The following is a 20,986-nucleotide window of genomic DNA, read 5'->3' on the forward strand; positions in this document are numbered from 1 at the left end:
TGTTAAATTCATTTTGCATTTTTTATTGCTTATCCCCCTTCCCTATGAATTTTTTATTCTTGCTCCCACCTATTCGCATCTACGTGTCCTATTTCGATTAATTAATTTATCACTGCGTGTTGTATCGATCGATATTCACGATTAACCTCAGCTCAAAGACCCTCCCTATTGTTGCATAGCTGCTTCCATTCGCGTCAATTCCTACTCCAATCCCTCTTTCGCCTCCGCTCCCTCCTTCCTTTCTACCTCCTCCCTCAACCCCCCTTCCCACACTCCTCTCCCTTAGCCACCCTTCCCTCCCTCCTCTCCCTTCGTTGAGCACAGCTTCCCTTCTCCTCCCTCCCTCCTCCCCCTCACTTCTCCCACTCTTATCCCTTCCCCCTACCTTCCGCTCAACCTCTTCCTCCTCCTCTTGGAGAGCCTTCACAGCCCCCCTGCCTTCTCTTGGAGAGGCCTTAACAGCCCTCCTGCCTGCATTGAGCACTCTACAGCCCCCCTCCTCCTTTTATGCCTTGAGCAACAGAAACTTCTCGATTCAAAGGCTTCTGGAAGAAGCCTCCAGCCTGCTGTCATAGATTGCTACGCCACCACCATAATCAATCTCAATGAGCTTACCTTAATTGACCATTGTGGCCCCCAAAACATGAGCTTACCGTAATTGACCATTGCTCCCCCCCGCCCCCCCCCAATTAATTGATAGGATGAGTTTCTCTCGCTGGGGGGTCCTATTAATTTTCTATTCTTGCTCCCATTGGATGATGGCTTTGCCCTAGACATGATGAATTTCTTACATCCAATAGCATGGAAAAGGCTTGAAACCCATGATTCCTAAATGTCGCAATAAGTACTTCAGAATTTTGCTTCCTCTATTTCCTAAGTAGCACTACAATGAGTTTGATAATGGGCTCACAAAACTGACAAACTCAAGAGATGGAGGGGTCTTGAAATTTGAAATTTTATTTTCTTATGATACAACGTTGAGACCGAGCGGAGCGGGTCTCTAACCCATAGTAGTAGACGGGTTATGCTACTAGTGTTTGGAGTGCGGGATGTTGAGAAATTTGAAAAAGTGCGAATTTTCCAACTGTCTTTATGCTAGTGGTCTTGCCTATCAATTTTGATGCTACAATTCTCGTTTTTTTTTGCTTTCGTGCTTGCCTCTCTCTTTCCTTTCTTTGTCCTCAACACCCCTGCGCGCTGCGAATCAGACGGCTCCCGAAACCTTCTGCCCGTTTTCCAAAGGAACATAGGCGGGAAATTTGACGAGGTTCGGCCAATCGAGCCACGGGCGCAATCCTGGCCTGGATTCTAGAGAGTTGAGACATCAATATGCAAGGTCTGAGCCTCTAGGGAAGCAGAGTTAGAATGAATTGCTCGAAGAATCGACAACTGCTCAGGTTGAAGAAAACCAAGGCGTATTACACTGACACAGAACAATTGTCGCTCAAACTAAAGAACAACAGTCGACTTTCCAATCCTGAAAATGTTAAAAGGAAAGCAAGACAAATTATATCCAGCAAAATTAAGCGTGAAATATTCTTCCGCCAAGGGGAATCGGTAATCTTGCGCTTCGATTTGTGGCTACTTGCCCAATGTTAAATAGCGCAACAGACAGAGGGAGTTTCATTTCTTCTTCAGCGGATTTTACAAAAAATCGGGTACTTTTTCTTCGGAATGCATTATGTCTAGGGTAGATATGGCTTTAATTGTGTCTCCAACAATTGCTGCTGTTCACCTTCGAGAATTTATCATGCATTCTATTTGGGATGCAAAATCTCTAGTATGGCTTGCGCATTCTCCGCCCTGGCATCAGAACACGAGGTTTCAGAATGGGGAGTTTCAATTTCTGAAGTGGATTTGCGGATTTTAGATTGGAGGGAAAGCATGGGAGTCGAGACACTTTTCACTTAATTCATATGGCTGGTAAAGCAAGAGTGGAGAGCTAAAATTAATTCTTGGAAATCTGGAGCTTGTGCGGACTGTGATGCTGGAGAGCTAAAAGTGATTCTTGGAATTAACTGCTGCTCCATGGCATCTGTGCTCACGACGATGGTAGTGTGAGTAACTGGAATATTTTTGAAAGCTGCAAGGAGGCTAACAATTTCTGAAAATGGAATTGGTGCGAGGGCTCATCTTGCTATATAATGGAGAGGTGAACTATTGGTATACTTCCCACATGCAAACCCCCAAATGAAGACTGGTGCGAGAGGCGTTAACACCTGTAGGTGTGAAGGGGATAAGAAGAAGGATGAGCAGGCTGCCACATGGGCAACACGTTGGCTGCCATATGTGAGCAGCATAGCAGAGTTCCTCTGTTTTTTGGGCAGATCAGTGGACTGCCACGGGGCTGCCTTGCAAGTTGGGCACTCAGGGATGGCACAAACAGGCCCTATGAAGGGCATGCGGGACGTCAGCAGAACCCAGCTACTTTCTGGGAATATGGGAGTTTTACAGGCCCCAAATGCAGCCCTGGTTGGGCAGGGAGGGGCTGTTGAGGTTTGTCGTTCCAGGTGGGCTAGGTAGACTGAGATGGCCAACGACCTTCATAGGCCAGGTCGGCCATCCTAGCCATCATATGAACGCTATTCATTTGATAGGTGTATGCTGCCCCATCTTTAACGGCCCACTGCAGAAGGATGGCTGCATCTGTCTCAGCAATCCTCTTACCATTTCCTCTGAGATGACTAGTCAACTGAAGTCTATGTTCCTTGAAAACCTTCCAAGAACAGTGAACCCATAGATGGAGGACCTCATGTGGACCACGACTTATATATTGAAGCAACAAGAGGTCTATCAAGCTCATCCAAAATAAAATCATTCCACATAACTGGCTGTCTATCGATCTCATCCTGCACAATGGGGGGAGCCCTCGGTAATGAGGCCTTGAAGCTCCGCCAAGCTCTGACAACAACCATTAAGAGGTGAGGAAGGCTTCTTGATATCTGTAGAAGGGTATCCCAAGCCATTCTAGCTCTCGCATTTGTGGATCTATCAATATAAAATGCAAGGAGCTGGCTCTTGGTGAAGAATCAGGTACAAAATCAATGTGTCTTCACAAGCCCTCAAAGCAAGGCATTTGTGGATACCAAAAGGCGCATGAAATGGTGAGGCTAGTGCAACAGGACTGCTCCTAACTGACAGTAAACTCCCCTAAATTTGGTAGAATATGCAGGAAAGTTAGAGTAGTGAAGTACCTTATGTTTTAGGAAAAAGGTAGGAGAGGAAGATCATGGGCTGGATCTTCAACAGGGACTTGTGAGGGGCTGCACAAGGACAGGAGGAAGTCAATCCTTTTTAGAATTCAGCTGAGTATTGAACTCTTGCTGTAAGTACAAAGCAGTATTGCTTATGGGATTACCTCCTAGGATGCCACGTGGCAACTTATGGTATCCCCTAAAAAAAGAAGAAAACACTTACAAGCCAATAAAGGCCTTTCTACTAACTTTTAGCCTAAGTAAAAAGTAACCCTCTGTTACAATCCTCCCTCCTCAAATAGAAATTTGTCCTCAAATTTGAAAAGGCTGTAACCTGGACATACAATGCTCCTTGTAAACCTGAACAGCTCAATTCTGGTCATATCAACAGAACAATGAAGTTTCTCAGTCAAATACCTCCCTGTAGGCATGCTGATCTGTAAATGGATCATATAATATTCCCAAGAAATCAAGCAATTGGGTGGAAGAGCTATGCTGTCCAATATAACAGATTGGATCATATAATCCAATGTGAGACATGCTGATCTGAGAAAGGATAGTGAATGCTGGCTGCAGCATGTCCATATATGCTATATAGCAAGAGAAAATCAAATCTGCTCATAAAGACTCAATTTTGGCCATAGAATTCAGCTAAGCAATTGAGGGTACTGCTCCACAATTGTAGATGGCTGCCAAGAAGGCTCCTCATCAGGTAGACCTCTCCATTTGATAAGATATTCCATGTAGGACTTGTTCCTCAACACATGATCTCTAAATCCAAGGATCTTCTCAGGTATATACTCAATTTGGCCCTCTTCATCCATAGGAGGTAGCTTTTCCATAACTTGCTCCTTAGGCCCCAAATACTTCTTGAGCAGTGATACATGGAATACTTTGTGTAATCTAGAGGATTGTGGGAGCTCCAACTCATAAGCCACTTCCCCAACTTTCCTCAAAACCTTGTAAGGTCCATAATACCTATGAGCAAGTTTAACATTGGTATTACCTTTCAAAGAAGCATGCCTAGACTTATGTAATCTGAGAAATACATAATCCCCTTCTTCAAAATGAAGATCTCTCCTATGCTCATCAGCATAATCCTTCATCCTTGCTTGGGCCCTTACCATATTATCTTTACATTGCTGTAATAGAGCAGTCATGTGAGCCAAATCATCCTTGGCTTGCTGGCTTGTCAATGCTTGATCAATAATGGTTGATGGGACATGAGATTTACAGCCAAACATGGCTTCAAAAGGGCTCATACCAATTGAAGTATGCTTGGTGATATTATAACAAAATTCAGCTAGATGCAACCATTGATCCCATGATGCTTGGGTCTCAAAGCAAAAATGCCTTAGATACTCTTCCAACCAGCGGTTAACCCTCTTTGTTTGCCTATCAGTTTGGGGGTGATCTGCTGTACATGGGGTAAGAAGTGTTCCCATGGAACTGAAAAGCTCTTGCCAAAAATGCCCCATGAACTTAGCATCACGATCAGTCTCCCACGAGCTGCCAAAGAGGTGCCTGTACACCGCTCCCACTGACTGCTGAGAGTGAAGATAATCTCCGCCCAAATGGAAGCGAGAGTGCCAGCCTCCGTGCATAAATGGCCCCCAAGGACAAAAGAACATCGCGAACACCATATCCGCCATAGGGTAATGCTGGAAATCACCTCCGAGGCTGACCCTGCTGCTGAAGTAGGCAGGGAATCCTGAGCTGGTACAGGTACCAAAAGCAAATCCTGCGGCTCCATGATGCTGGCCTCTGTGGGACCCCGTCTTTGGCGATGCTGCATGAAGAAACCGTGGTCTCCTGGCTCTGACTCAAAGAGAGTAAAGGCTCCAGATCCTCTCCCCCAAAGGGCAGCGTCCCATGTCATCATGAAGGACTCGGATGTAACATGTGAGAACAACGTGAAGATACCTGTCCAGACCACTCTAGAGCTGAGGCAGCTCCATAAACAATGCTTGCTAGATTCCTCTGCAAGCTGACAACGCATACACAAGGAGGGTCTACCCATCTGCTGAAGCCAAGTACCCACAAGTATGCCCCTATGTATAGTGAGCCAAAGAAAGTAGGAGACTTTCCTGGCTCTATCGATGCCCCAAAAGTGAGTCCAGTAGCTCAGTAAGAGCTTTGCAGTAAGTCCCTGTGCGTGCCAATGCTGGGAGGCAGATGGTAGGTGATGAGAGTCTCTGTATTGAAGCCTGTAACCTGCCCTTGTCAAGTACTGGAAAAAGGAAAGAGGACAATCGCCTGCCACCGGAGCAGGCCATGCCCACTCACCTGGGTCTCAGTCAAGCTCCGCAAGAGGTCGACCCTGAAAAATCCAAAGTCTCCATCTAGTATCCTCTGCAATGGTCAACCTGGAAGGATCTGTGGCCCATTCCTTACCCAAGCAACCAATGACCCTGACTCTCTGCCAAAGGAGCTCTTGCCGATCCAGGGGCTGAGTGGGATACAATTTGTGAGAGGAGTCCATCTCAAAAAAAATAAACGGTGCCGGTCCTAAACGAACTCCAATGCATAGCCCAGCCTCACTAAAACAACCTGACCAAGTAGAGATAGGGTGAACATAGGCTGGATCTGTGAGTATATCCCTCCACTGCTAAGGAATAGCTCTCATGATCAGGGCTTACAGCTTTGAACATAAGCAAGAACATCCTTCCAAAGCCCCTTTCAGTAAAAACTCTGTTTTACCTTATTATACGTCTTGTTGAGGCCTATATGCCCAGCCATAGGAGATGAGTGAAATTCCTGCAAGATTAGCAGCTTATAGGAGGAATTTTCAGTAAGAAATATTCTATCATTATGCCACAAGAGCCCATTGTGCAACTTGAAATTGGGATATTGCTGACAGTCAGGATCTTGCAAGTCTTGGAACATAGCAGTTGCTTGAGGATCATTGAGATACTCTTCTTGAATGCCATGGATCCAATCTTTATAAACCTGAGTAATAGATGATAAAGTACAAGTCCATATCCTGGAAAGAGGATCTGCCACAATATTTTCTTTTCCCATCTTGTAATATATGTCAAAGTCATAGTTTTGCACAATGGATAGCCATCTCCTTTGCTTGGGTGATAAAGAAGATTGAGATAGAAAATATCTGAGAGTCTTATGATCAGTCTTGACCTTGAAATGGCTGCCATAAATGTAGTGGTGCCACGTTTTGATTGCATGAAGTATTGCCAACATCTCTTGGTCATAAATGTGGAAACTTGACTCTTTGTCATCCAATTTCCGACTTTCAAAGGCAATAACTCTATGACTCTGCTTTAGGACAGGTCCAATGCCCCTTCCACTAGCATCAGCCTCAATTATAAAAGGTTGAGAGAAATCAGGACATACCAAGATAGGCGCTGAAGTTAATGCCTCCTTTAATGCTTCAAAGCTATTATTGGCACTGTCAGACCATTGGAAAGCATTCTTTTTTAGAAGATCAGTGAGAGGAGCTAGACCAAGGAACCCTCTCAGCTGGGTGATATTCTGAGGTATAGGCCAATCCTTTACATACTTTACCTTGCTGGGATCCACCTTAATGCCACTACTGCTGACAATATGGCCCAAATATTCCACTTCTTCAGCCATGAAAGTGCATTTACTTGATTTGGCATACAACTGGTGTGCCCTCAATACTTCTAATACTTGCTGGACATGCAATAAATGCTCTTCTTTTGTTTTGCTGTAGATCAGTATATCATCAAAGAATACCAACACAAATTTATAGAGGAAAGGCTGCAATACCTTGTTCATTAGGGCTTGGAAAGTTGCCGGTGCATTGGTTAGGCTAAATGCCATCACTTTGAGTTGATAAAGCCCACGTTTTGTCCTGAAGGCAGTTTTATGTTCATCTCTCCTTCATCCTTATTTGATGATAGCCTGACCTTAAGTCAATCTTTGTGAAGTACTTTGCTCCTTTAAGCTCATCCAGTAGATCATCAATTCTAGGGATAGGAAACCTATTCTTAGCTGTCATTTTGTTCAAATCCCTGTAATCAATACACATTCTAAATGAGCCATCCTTTTTCTTAACCAATAACACAGGAGAGGCAAAGGGTGAATGACTGTGTGTAATAAATTCCTTGTCAAGGAGTTCCTTTATTTGCCTTGCCACCTCTTCCCTTTCAGCTCTAGAAAGTCTGTTTGGAGCTTTGTTGATTGGCTTAGATCTTGGCTCCAACACAATTGCATGATCCACATCTCTCATGGGAGGGAGATGGTTGGGAAGATCAGCAAATACATCAGAGTATTGCTGTAATAGGGACTGCATGTCTTTATCCTCCACCAACAACCCATTACCCTCCTGAGACTTGGTCAACTGAATAGCATAGATTCCACAAACACTTTTGAGGTCTTTGGCCATTCTTTTTGTAGAAATTAAGGACAGGAGATTGGTGACCCATCAAAGTGATGAGCTTACCTTCATGCATAAACTTCATATACAGTCTGTTAAGGTCCATAGAGAATTCTTTGAAGGTTCTCAACCATTCACAACCAAGGACAATGTCAATAGGTCCCATTTCCAAGACAAATAGATCTCCATGAAAAGTATAGTCTTGAGAAAGTTGCACTTGAGCAGCCTGACAATATTGCTTACTGTGGGAATGCTGACCATTAGCCACCTCAACTTTGATCCCATGATCCAAAGTGGATGGGCATAACCTCATTGTTTGAAGTGTCTTTGCATTAATGAAGTTATGAGTGCTCCCACTGTCAACCAAAATGTGGACTGGTTTGTTATTGATTGTTCCTTTTAACCTAAGGGTTTGAGAGCCCTTGCAGCCCATAAAAACATCAGGAGATACACTGTACACAACTGATTTGTTGAGAGTTCACGCTCAACATCATGTGATCATGTGTGCATAGCACCATCACGTGATCATATGTGCATAGCACTAACCTTATAGAGTGCTATAAAGGAAAGGGTTAGATCCCCTAACCCTAACCCTAAAAGGGTTTGTATATATTCTATTTTTTCAACTAATTCTTGTGTACAGTTAGTCATTTGTGGTGTGCTCTCTAGCTGTGCCCTCTCTCCTCATCTCCACTCTTCTCCTCTCCCCTCTTCATATTTTGTCATGGTATCAGAGCTTCCTTATCTTCCGCTGAGACATTGAGATTCTTGAGAGTGTGAGAGAGATTGTGAGATTGAGAGTTCTCTTGAGTGATTGTGAGATCCTTCCCTTCACTTCCGTTGAGAGAAAATTCCGTCCATTTGGTGAGATATTTCCGTTCATCTCCTTCAAGAGTTTGTGAAAGATTTTTTGTTCTTCTGCGAGAGAATTCTATTCTTGAGAGATTCATTGAGTGTTGAGATCTATTCTCTGTGAGGAAGAAATTTTTCATTTGTAAGAGATTTGTTTGCGAGAGAAAGCCAAGAGAGTGAGAGAGACCTACGGGCGACGAGTAGCTCCCAATCGACTCTGTTCCAACGGCTTCACCTAAGGCTTCAACATATCCAACCAGTCTGACTGCTGCTCCTCCTAGTACTGCAAGCTTGAAGAGGCGGCCCACAGACCATCAAGCAAAGGCTCTAAATGGCTCCAAACCACTCACCAGCGAGCATGCGTCACCAGTCTGAGCTGCCTCTTACGTGCTCTTCTCGACTCCCTTTGCACCATAGCTCCATCGTTCCAGCCTCTGCGTAACGGCCTTCCACACAGCCAACACCTCTATAGTCCTCCAAGCCATACGACCTCTCCAACGAAGCGCCCTTCCATCGAAGCAACGGGCTCATCGCGGGCTCACGGGCCACCTCCATCGTCATCTTCTCCGTCGATCGGCCGCCATAGCCTCCAACAGCTCCGTCAGAAGCCAGCCTCACGTCTCCAACGAAGCGCTCCATCTCCAACGACTCTTTGCACCAAAGCCTCTCCAAACGACTGCCAGCTTCGCTCCAAGAAAGCTTCGGCCGCAAGACTTCTGCTCTCGACTTCCGACTTCAGCCTCGACTTCCGTCTCCTAAGGGCCATCGACGGCCGCCCGAGAAACTGTTCCAACCAGATCCGCCAAGCTCACGGGCTCCCTTGTCTTGAGAGCCTCAACCAAGCGGCCGCCTCCTACTACAGTTAGCTCCACAAAGCGCGCTTCCTCTTCGACAAGGTCGCCTCCGTCGACTCTCTTCTCTGAGAGAGAAACTGCCACGTGGCAGATAAGGCCACGTGGCACTCTTCAAACCACACCCACCTTGGGTCAAGGTAATCTGGGTAGCGTTACTCTGGTTAGAAGTGGATAGGGTTGGTTACATTAACCAAGGTCTAGTTAACCTAGGATAAGGTTGTCTCACCTATTGACACGTCAGCTGACACGTCACCGACTGCCACGTCATCAGCCACGTCATCAGTGCCACGTCACCAGGCCACGTCATTAGTGCCACGTCACCAGGCCACATCATCAGGCCACGTCATCAGTGCCACGTCACCTGTGCCACGTCATCAGTGCCACGTCAGCATAGCCACGTCACCCTGCTGACATCATCTGTGCCACCTCAGCAGTCCAGTCAGCACTGACCCTCTGCAGGCACAGTCCCTTGCCAGGCACACTGTGCACACACTGCATGTGCACACTCCTGCCACCTCAGCACAGAGCTTCACTGGCACACCTCTTGCTAAGCACAGTGCCACATCATCACTGCATGTGACTCACAGTGACACATCATCATTGAGCGCACCATTTGCACTCCTTTTGCCCCTCCACCTAGATCAAGTCATATCTCTTGATCCAGGAAGAATTTGAGGGTGCTCCAAAAAGGAAAGTCGCTCGATTTTTCGTGCTCTACGCGCTCGTTACATCACGTGCACATTTCGGCGCAAGTTACACTCACATTTGAGCCTCGCCGACAAAACCACTTCCTTCACGCACATTTGCCTCTACATCGACGCATCTGACCCAGCACTTAAAAAGAACAAAAGAAAAGGAATTATTTGCTGGTTGCATAGCATATGCCCACATACATGATGATCATCGCAGGAAATTGGATGCGAAGTCACGCAAATGCATCATGGTTGGCTACAGTGAAGAAAGCAAAGCATACAAATTGTATGATCCCATCAACCGCAAAGTCATTATCTCCAGAGATGTAATCTTCGATGAGGAATCAGAATGGCAAACCTCACCTACACAGGAGATAGAAGCATCGACTTCACAGTCACCTACAGAACAGGTTGATGAAGAAGAGCAAGAATTGCCACCAACACCCCAAGCAGCGCCACAGCAGCTCAGACGGTCTACTAGGGAAAGCAGACCACCAGCCCGATTGACATATGCTGAGAAAGGCAAAGCCATTCAGGTGGAAACCACCAACTATGCTCTTATGACTACCATCATGGCTACAGAAGAGCCAGTGTACTTCGAAGACGCAGTAGACAAGCCAGAATGGCAAACTGCTATGAATGAAGAAATGGATGCTTTGTATAAAAATAACACTTGGGAATTATGCGACCTTCCACCAGGAAAGAAGGCCATAGCCAACAAATGGGTATACAAAGTGAAGTACAATCCAGATGGCAGTATTCAGAGATACAAAGCCAGATTAGTTGCAAAAGGATTTGCACAACAATATGGCCAAGATTATGATGAGACTTATGCTCCAGTAGCAAAGATGGATTCCATACGGTTCTTGATATCACTAGCGACACTCAGCAAATGGAATGTGTATCAGCTCGATGTCAAGAATGCCTTTCTCAATGGTTATCTAGACGAGGAAGTCTACATGCAACAACCCGCCGGTTATGTTGAACCAGGAAAGGAGAACAAAGTTTGCCATCTCAAGAAAATTCTCTATGGCTTAAAACAAGCACCCAGGCTTAAAACAAGCACCCAGAAGTTGGTACAGCAGAATTGACAAGTATTTTGCTGATCTGGGATACATGAAGTCCAATGCAGATCATACTCTCTACTACAAAGTTCAAGGGGAAGATATTACTATTGCACTTTTGTACGTAGATGATCTGATTGTGACAGGAAGCAAGGATAGCTTCATCAGAAAACTAAAACAAGACTTATCTGCAGAGTTCGACATGAAAGATCTTGGACTTATGCACTATTGTCTTGGAATTGAGTTCTGGAGAGATTCAGATAGCACATTCATGAGTCAGCTCAAGTATGTTGACAGTCTCCTGAAGAAGTTTCATATGGCAGATTGCAAGATTGCAGCCACTCCCATGGAACAGAGTTTGAAACTTACTAAAGATTCAGAAAAGCCTACAGTCAATGACAGATACTACAGGCAACTCATTGGATCTCTTATATATCTGACAATCACACGGCCAGATATTTGTTATGCAGTAAGCTCACTAGCACAGTTTATGGCAAATCCAAAACAGTCTCACTGGAATGCAGCCAAAAGAGTCTTGAGATACATCAGAGGTACAAGACAATTTGGGATAGAATACAGAGGAAGTCATCCACGGTTGCATGGATACTGTGACAGTGACTATGCTGGAGATCATGAGACCAGGAGATCGACACAGGGATATGCATTTTTCCTTGGTCAAGGTGCTATATCATGGTTGTCGAACAAACAGCCAACTGTTTCTTTGTCTTCGACTGAAGCAGAATATAGAGCACTCACTACAGGTGCATGTGAGGCTATATGGCTCAGAAGACTATTGTCAGAAACAGATTACTTTGATGAATCCAAGCCAACAACAATATACTGTGATAATCAATCGGCTCAAGCATTGGCCAAAAATCCAGTATATCACTCCAGGACAAAGCACATTGATGTCAGAGAGCACTTCATCAGAGAAAGAGTGTTACTTGGTGACATCACACTGCAGCATTGTGATAGCAAAGAAAATGTTGCAGACATCTTTACCAAACCACTCGGTAAAGAGCTATTCGAGAAACACCGACTAGCTCTTGGTTTGATGGAGAGGAAGGACATTCCCATTAAAGGGGTGTGATGGAATGTAATGCTCAGTCCTTCTTCGATTCCCCAGAATCATCATCTTGAGGGAAGGCCTACTTCATGATGTTGATCTTGAGGGAAGGTGTTGAGAGTTCACGCTCAACATCATGTGATCATGTGTGCATAGCACCATCACGTGATCATATGTGCATAGCACTAACCTTATAGAGTGCTATAAAGGAAAGGGTTAGATCCCCTAACCCTAACCCTAAAAGGGTTTGTATATAATCTATTTTTTCAACTAATTTTAGTGTATAGTTAGTCATTTGTGGTGTGCTCTCTAGCTGTGCCCTCTCTCCTCATCTCCACTCTTCTCCTCTCCCCTCTTCATATTTTGTCATGATTGTGTATCCCAATACACTTCATCATCACCAACAGCATCATTTCCATCAGAATTTTTGATCTCATCCTCATAACCTTCAACAACTTCAATGTTCCATTGTCTAGATCTATTTGAGCACCTTGGTAAACTATCATCCACAAGCATGGTGTCAAACATGGATAACCCACTTGGATCAAAGGGAAAGGTGGTCTCCTTTTTGGAACTATGATCCTCATCATCATCAAGGCCTTTATTCACACAGTCCTGATATTCATGAAATTCAGATTCTGCTGCAGAAGTATTAGGAGATAAATCCTCATCAATCTCTAGAATCAAGGTCAACTTTGCTTCTGTTTTTGCTTTGCACACATTGATGATTAGGCTGTAGTTTTTGAGCCCAATGATCCTCATGTTGGCAATGTTCAAGGAGATTTAGCAGCAACTCCTCAAGTACAAGCATCCCTTAACCACGAGCAGATCATAAAGAGTTGTATGGACCCAATGCTACAGATATTCAAGGAGTTAACTAATGAGATTAAGACCAATAATCAGAGGATTGACCAAAGGATGCAGACGTGTCTGCCACTTTTAGTAAAAGGTTGGACCAATTCAAGAGAAGTCAAATTTATGATGGGAAGAGACCTGTGGATCCCCAAATTGATGGAGACTCTGGTTCAGATGATTATGATGATCATCCTATACATGTAATTGAACCGGTTGGTTTTATGGCTTCTTCCCGAAGGACCTATCACTCTAGTGGAGTTACAGCTCATATGGATAAGGATTCAGCACATGGTAAGACTCCTAATAATAACAGTTCAGCAGCTGAAGAGTTGTGTCAAAATTTCCATAAATATAAGTTGCTACCAACAGACCCTAGGGCAGCAATGATATTCCAGCAATATATACAAACAATTAAATCTATTGAACCAAAAGGACCTGTTCATCAAGACAAAGATATGAAAGACAAGATTATACTTCCTAAATTCAAAGGTGATTCTACCTCTCCTGAGGAATTGAAGGAATGGCTCAGCAAGATGGATGACTACTTCCTTCTATATCCAAAGGGTGATCAAGGTAAAATCAGATTTGCTGTTCTTCATCTGGAAGATTATGCCCACTCTTGGTGGAGGCATCTACAGCAAGAAGGGTTAACTTTTAATGCTTGGGATGAATTCAAGGCTGAAATGCTTAAAACTTTTATATCTCCTTTTACTAGGGATCAATACATTTGTAAGTGATATGATCTTACTCAGCAAGGATCAGTGAAAAATTATATCAAACAGTTTTGGAAATTGGCTCTGTTTGTTTATGGTATTAATGAAAGAGTTAGAATGCTCAAGTTCATCCATGGGTTGCACTCTAGTATTGCTTTAGATGTTGCAGCTCAAAAGGCTAATTCTCTTAAAGAGGCCATGCAGTTGGTAGAGCTTTATGAACCCAAATACAATTGGAAGGAGAAGACTTTGGGTATTGGTCACTTTGGGACTAAGCCTATGGTCAAAGGGGTTTCCAATGATGAAAGCAAACTTCCTGCACCCGCTATAACTTCTTCTATTTCTAGGTTCCCCACAGTGTATGGCAGTGGCATGGGACAACCTAAGGCTTACAAGGCTACAAATGTAAAGTCATCCTTTAAACCCACTCCAAAGGATGATCTGAGTGATAAAAGAAACAAGTTGGTTAAGCAGTTATCTCAAGCAATTATTGATGACAGGAAGAAGAAGATTTTGTGCTACCTTTGTGGAATTTCATAACATTACACCTGGATGGCTAGAAATTGCTAGAACCTTTGGCAAATAGCAATTCTGCGCTAGCTGTTGCACTGAATTCTCGAACTTCTTAGTAACAAAAAACCAGATTACTATTACACTTTGTCAGTTGCATTCATGGAGCTAGGCGACCATCTGCACTAGAGCTGACCCGAAATGGAGCTGTACATCTGAAGTTCGCAGCAGTTCCTCCATGCCAGCCAGTCGAAATAGCTCATAACTCCTCCAAATAGTCTCGGATCACCACCAGACTTAGGGAGCAGCCTTATGAGATTAGGGCGAACAGATCAAGCCAAGAATGTCCTAATTTGGTGCAGGAAAACAGCAGATCGTTGCTTTCTTCACTTTCTTGCGCTAGAGAGAAAAAAACCTCAATGTTTACTCAATCCTCCATCCTTTTAGGAATCTCACGCATAGAAATGATCAGGGAAGCAAGGGCTTTCCACTGATGCAAAAACCCCCAAATTCTGAGCACTATTTGAGCTGGTTTTTTTCTGATGCATGGCATGATGTACTCCCGCATTAGAGCTTGCTCTTGCGGTTTTCATTCATACTTGATGAAGTAATATTTTTGAAAAAAAAAACCCCATTGCTCCAGGTCTAGCCCCACCGAGGTAAGCCGTCTTGGAGCACAAGTACATTCCAAAGAGCACCAACCATACCACTCTCCTCAATCATGGACACGCAAGCAAATCCTCAAAGAATTGACTCTGCAATCTGTCCAAGTACTGCGGAGATAGGAACCGTTCCTGATGTCCACCAAAAATGAGGTGTCTCCAGATCTGCATCATAGTGGTCCTTCTGCCACTTGTGCCACTAGGTGATCGCCTTGCTTGTGCAGTGCATGGATGCAAGAATACACCTTTTGTTGTTTCTCATAGGCACAACTGAGAAATAACTCTCGAACTGGTTGAGCCAAGAAATATCAACACTAAGGGTTCAGCCTTACCATCGTACGGAAGAAAATTGAGCTTCCCGCATGGAAGCTAATGGATGACGGGTGTAGGCCTAGGGTGGGTTAGTGGGAGAGGTTTGGAATATAGTAGTCACTTCCCTATCTGTGAGCCCCAAATGAGGAGGAACGAGGAGGACATGGGGAGTTTTGGGGTTGGAGAAAAAGGATGCCACGTGGGCAGATCTGAGAGAGAAGAAAGAGAGACATATCTTATGTGCATGAGCTGCTATGTGGGCAGTTGTACGGACTGCCACATGGGCAGATGTTTTGGGATCTGAGGGTGCAGATCAGGAAGCATATATGGCTGGTTGTGGGCCCTTGTTTAGGGCTGCATGGAAGGCTGGAGAAGGACCAGATGAAGAGGCAGGATGGCTGGGCTTAAGCCCAGCGTATGGCTCCGATCCATGAGCCTTTTATAGACCAGCAAAGTAGAGGCTGGTTGGCCTGGTTAGGTTGGCCAGATCAGACCAAACCAGCAGCAAGCGGACCAGATCGGCACACCTGGGTAGGTGGCATGGAGGTTGGCCCTGTCTGGTCAGGTAAGACCAGGTTTGGGTAACCCTATTCTGGTTCGGCCAGTTCTAGGGGCTCCCAGCCCTAGAACCCCCCATTGGTGGGGTTCTTGGCATTGAAAGAGCGCCTCATATGTGCTGGCAGATCGTCGCCCAGGAAGCAGATCAGCAGGGAGGTCTAGTGGATCTGTGACCAGTATCAAGACCATCAAGGCCTATCGAAAGGCCATGCAGCAGGAGGAGCTAGTGCAGCAGAAGGATTCAGAAGATTGCGTACAGGCTACTCAAAGGTCACAAGTGGAGCAGCTTTGTAGTGTCCCTGGCATAGTTGAGTGAAGCCATATTTTGTATTTGGTTCTGTCCATTTGGAACATCTGTTATGTCTTCTTTTGGTTGTATATCCCTTTGGTACAGGCATATACTTCAGCAATACTTGTGTGCACTTAAGAGTGAAACTTGGTTTACGCATTGTGTGATTCATATTCTTCCATTGTGGGAGTGTTGGCTACAACAAGCAACCTCCATCTGTTATTCTAACTATGGGCTTGAGATTGGGCCATAGATGGATTCGCTCTACATCTATAGCATATGAGCCTCATTAACACCTGCTTTCCCTTTTGGGGCCTCATGTCTTCTTTGAGAGGCATGACAATCATGGGCTATAGCTATCAGACGACACTTGATTGAGCCATGTTCTCTGGACGATGTTTCTGCCTAACTTTAGGGCTGTTTATACCTCGGTGGACTCTTCTTGGGAGATACTAGCAACTATATCAGCGTGGCATAAATGGAGAGCCAGGTGCACAGAGGCATTGGGATGAATCCCAGGCTCACCCCTCTCAAACTATGGCCAGCATATGGGCAGACACTATACACACACTAATGACCATCTGGACAGGCATGCAGGGGTCCTCTCGAGTAGCTTCTGCTAGGAGGGCTGCTTTCCCTAGGGAATGGAGGGACTCCCCCTTCTTCTCTGAGTCTTCCATAGGGTTGACATGGCATACCTTGGTTATTTTGTACCTCTTCTTGAGGAGTTTTTTTTTCATGCATGCCATAATGTATTACGGCATTGAGCTTGCTCTGGTGGGTTTTATTCATACTTAATGGAAGTCTATTTTTGTAGAAAAAAAAAGTATGATAAGACAAAGAACTAATTTTTTTATCTCAAGTTACTCCACATACACCACATGTATGCCTACCAACTAGTCTGTAGATCATGTGCCTTAGCCCACAATCTTTTGAAGACAATATTCAAAGTAGTGCAGAGGCATACCTGGCACCACCACAATCCATTACAGTCCAGTCTGTAACTTACAGCATGCATGTGAAACTGAACGATGCATAAACAAAACATCTGTAATTATGAACGCTCAGAAGCTGCTCATCAAGTTAGATTCGTGGGCTTTGGTGTGCCGTTAAAGCTTCCTTCAACACACAAATATGTGTTGCATGATTCAGCACACAAGTACACGTGACAATGCACAGACAGCATCGTCTATCTTCCAAGCGCCACTCTTTAATATGCATGCATGGGGTTCCACTAGGATTAGCTGTCTATCATCACATAGCAAATCCAGTCTGAGCTGTCTTTTGTCGTGTACCAAAATGCTCACAGATTGCTCAAGTGATATGCTGCTCAAAGGATTTGGGCTTGTGGTGAATCCCTCCACCGACACCAAAATCATAGACCTCCACTAGCAGAAATAACTTACCACGTTCGTGCAGGAACAACAAGTGATCATTAATGGCCACGATTTGCTATCAACGCACCTTCATCAACTTCGTGTCCACAGCTTCATCAAGCATCAGCTCATGAGCTCATCAACACCTCTGTCGACCAACACACCAACTCGTCAATTGATTCACGGATGATTTCTTCAGCTCTTGATAGGAATGACAACTGCAACTCACATAACACAGCCTTCTCACAAGCCAGAACTGTTTTGTCTTTGATACCATGTTATATTCTTTGTACTCATGAACTCTCTCCATAGATCTAACATGATAAAATGTTCCACCACTTATCCACAGCAGACCAATTGAGGACTATTCTCTAGAACCCATAGATGCACTAACTGCCATCCCTAAGCCCAGTGGTCACTTTCCAATCAGGGTACTAGCTCCACTTAGGACTCCAGCTCCATTTAGGATCTAGGACCAGTACTAGCTGTCCTAACTAGGCACTAACAACCTTTTAGATCACTTAGGCCCACCTTTAGGCCCACCATTAGGCCTCTTAAGCCTAACAACCAATGACCATCGTCTTACTCCTAAATTCCTAACCCAAGCCATTCCCTGTAGGGGCAGTGTTACATCACACTATCATTGATTTAACAATGAGCAAGCAACCTAGTTGTTTGCTTCCTTCCTATTACTGATCTAGTCTTCAGCAAGAGCCATTATTTACTTCTTCTGGAGAAGTAGTTGAAATGAGTGTTTCCCTTGTCTTGCAGTATACTCTGATCTTCTGACCTCACTGCAATGAGCAAGAATGCTCTTGTTGTTACTTTCTGTAGACATGGCTGGATGGATGGGATAGCTTTTAGCCTGGAACAAAAAATAGGAAGTTAGGCAAATCAAGGCACTGAAATAAGGTCGATTGGGATGCTTGTTATAAAGGTCTGGTGTATGCTTGTATCATGGAGATGTAGGACAACTGCTTCATTTTGAGTATTTTGAACTGTGGGATATGGTTAGGCAGTGTCAACTCCTTCTGACCCACTTTCTTATTGGTACTTTCGTGCATTGTATCCTGGGTGACCCTTCTATTCTTTTCCCCCAGAAAATAGCCGGGATGGGTTTTGAGGGATGAAGGGTAGCCAAAAATTTGGGACAATATAGGGCTGGCATGGGGGACCCAGGGTTTGTGTGCGTAGGAGTTTTTTTTTTTTTTTGGGGGGGGGGGGGGGGCGGGCTGTCATTATTTTCAGGCAGCTCCCCAAAGGAATACAGATTTCTCTAGCCCCATTTTACCTGATCTTGGGAGATGATTTCTGGGTTCATGCTTCATCTGTGCAACCATTATACTACTGCAGCATTCAATTCCCATCCATGCCGTAGAATTTCGAGGATGGCAAATTGGCAATTCCATCTCAGGATCTGTGGGTGTATTAGGGGTCCTTAAGTGCATTCCTCTCTTATATTCATTCAAATTCTCCTCTTTGTTGAAATTTTGAGTCTCCTACAGATGGAAAACCTTTGCTCATAGCTCATGTGTTTATGGGTTCCAGTGTGTGGAGAAGACCCACTATAGATCATCTTTTTTCAAAAAGTTTAATTAACCTTGTGTCTCCTTTTCATGCATGTTCTTCAAAATCGTGGTAACATGTTTGTAATGGGACTAAGCACTAATATACTGGAAGCAGGTCCACTGACAAAAAGCTTAGACAAAATATCAAAAACCAACAATATCTCGTATACCTTAGTCTTTGTTGTCTCCTCTCTCCAATTGTATCCTCTACCCTCTGCTAACTTAAAAATTTAGGGAGCATAAACATTGATAATCAAATCTGCACAGAGTCATGAGCCTGCGCTTTGTGTGACTTCATAAATTCTAACTCGTTTATCATACCTGTACAAAGGTAACATGTTTTTGCAGTCTCACTTTACTCTGTCATATGAAATTTTAATTTGAAGGTGGAGGTTCAAAGAAGTTGACTTTAATGGTCTGCTAATCAAGGTTGAGAGAGCAATAGGAATGAGCGCTCTCAATTTGAAAAGAGAAAATTTTATGAATGTGGTGTGCCTCTGTTTCTATTCCTGAGAGGTGTTTGATATTCTTATGTTTGGATGCATCTTAAAGCATCTTCCTTGTTTTCAAATGACATGTGCATGCTGGCAATATTATGCAAATCATAAAACCTTTTTCTTCCATGTATTTGAGAAGGCTGGTTCAGTATCCTTTATTACTGATGTTCTGCAGAGTCATAGTTAATTCATCCACACAACTTCATTGTGGATCGCATTTTGGGGGCAAGGTTATTTAAATGCATACCAAACCACCTTTCACATTGCAAGATGCAAAGCCTTCCCCTGCCGAAGATGAAATCAACAGATTTATATACAAATTGGTGCGGGTAAGGGGAAAATTGCCTACACAAAATCTCTTTCTGATTTTTTTTCGAAACATTGCTTTTGCAAAGCTGTATCCGCTACCACGGTCTGGCATGGGTTCAAATCTTTTGGTGTCAATTTGCTTTCATGCTCGGGACATTTTCCTCTGAAAGAATGCAAATTACATAAGGCAGGCTCCACAGCTCACCAATTTTGAGCATCACGAAAACTGTGTGGGGTAAAAATCATATGAAATAAAACATCATTGTGTTTATGGTCAACTGAGGATACTATGAGATTCTTGAGAACATAACCAGAGAGACCATGCATGAGCTGCACCTGTATGTGTTTTTTTTTTCAGAATGTTTTGGCATGGGTTGCAGCATGCCACATGAAAATGACTACTCATATCTTCATGTTTTAGCAGAGGAGGGTGTGATCTATGGCATGCTGAGGATGCATATTCCTGGAATTTGAGAGTACCATACGTCAAAGTCAACTTTCCAAACTTATCATTGCTATAAGCTAATGGTCAAATGTCCAACTGTGTGCAATGTACCTTGCCTCTTTGTTAAATATAAAAGTAGACCATCATTTTTAGGCATGTATTGCTTATCTTCCGCAAGTTGGTCAGTGGATTGAAACTTTCTGTGAATGTGTTTCATTCATTCAGGCAGCTTGTTTGATCAAGTAGTCTGGTCATACCATATTTTAGTAACAAATTGATTGCCTTGTTCATGCTCTTGTTCTGTTTGGTTGTTTGAGGATGGTTAACAGAGAAAACTATCAAAATCCTGAGAGTAAAGGTCTTGGGTTGCCCATGTGTGCAAGCTGTGTGTGGTCCAGAAAGAGCAAGTGTTTTTGTCATCGAGCTTCACTTTTTGGAATATAACAATCATGGTAGCCTTCTTTGGTCTTCACCGAAGAGAGCCACTGTCATTGGGGGCTTACGACTTCATTTTGTATCAACTGTACAACCTCTGTTGTATTTGCAAAACTCTCTGACAAACGAGGATGCATTGTGACTCTTGTGTCATCATTAACATTGATCTCTTGCAGCATTTCTTAAAAAATGATATGCCTACCCAGATCTCCATATACTTGCATATGAAGCCCACACGGTTCTTACTTCAGTCTAGCTTTTGAACCTCAGCTCTGAGAGCTTTCTCATTGTTTTCCTACTGAATAATTAACGTTCCTTTTCTATGCATGGGAGTCTGTATCTGTAACCTGTCTTATGCTTGATCCTTGACTACACTTC

At 43.9% G+C, this 20,986-nt stretch overlaps 1 protein-coding gene across 6 annotated transcripts in view; it reads left to right on the top strand.

Moving 5' to 3' along the window:
• Positions 1 to 1,157: 1,157 nt before the first annotated feature.
• Positions 1,158 to 20,986, top strand: part of LOC147890693 (uncharacterized) — a 74,821-nt gene continuing 54,992 nt past the window's right edge. For 4 of the 6 annotated variants that reach the window (XM_087389340.1, XM_087389345.1, XM_087389343.1 and 1 more), the window contains exons 1-2: positions 1,158 to 1,658; positions 19,595 to 19,748. In XM_087389340.1, the coding sequence (XP_087245466.1) occupies positions 19,659 to 19,748 (90 nt within the window). In that variant the 5' untranslated portion in view covers positions 1,158 to 1,658; positions 19,595 to 19,658. The remainder of the gene's footprint in view (positions 1,659 to 19,594; positions 19,749 to 20,986) is intronic. The other 2 variants (XM_087389341.1, XM_087389342.1) reach the window with 2 other exon arrangements.

This window comes from Dipteris shenzhenensis, chromosome 18 (genome assembly GCF_047967505.1).
Source record: "Dipteris shenzhenensis isolate YYH24624 ecotype China chromosome 18, Dip_SZ_1.0, whole genome shotgun sequence".
NCBI classification, from domain to species: Eukaryota; Viridiplantae; Streptophyta; class Polypodiopsida; order Gleicheniales; family Dipteridaceae; genus Dipteris; species Dipteris shenzhenensis.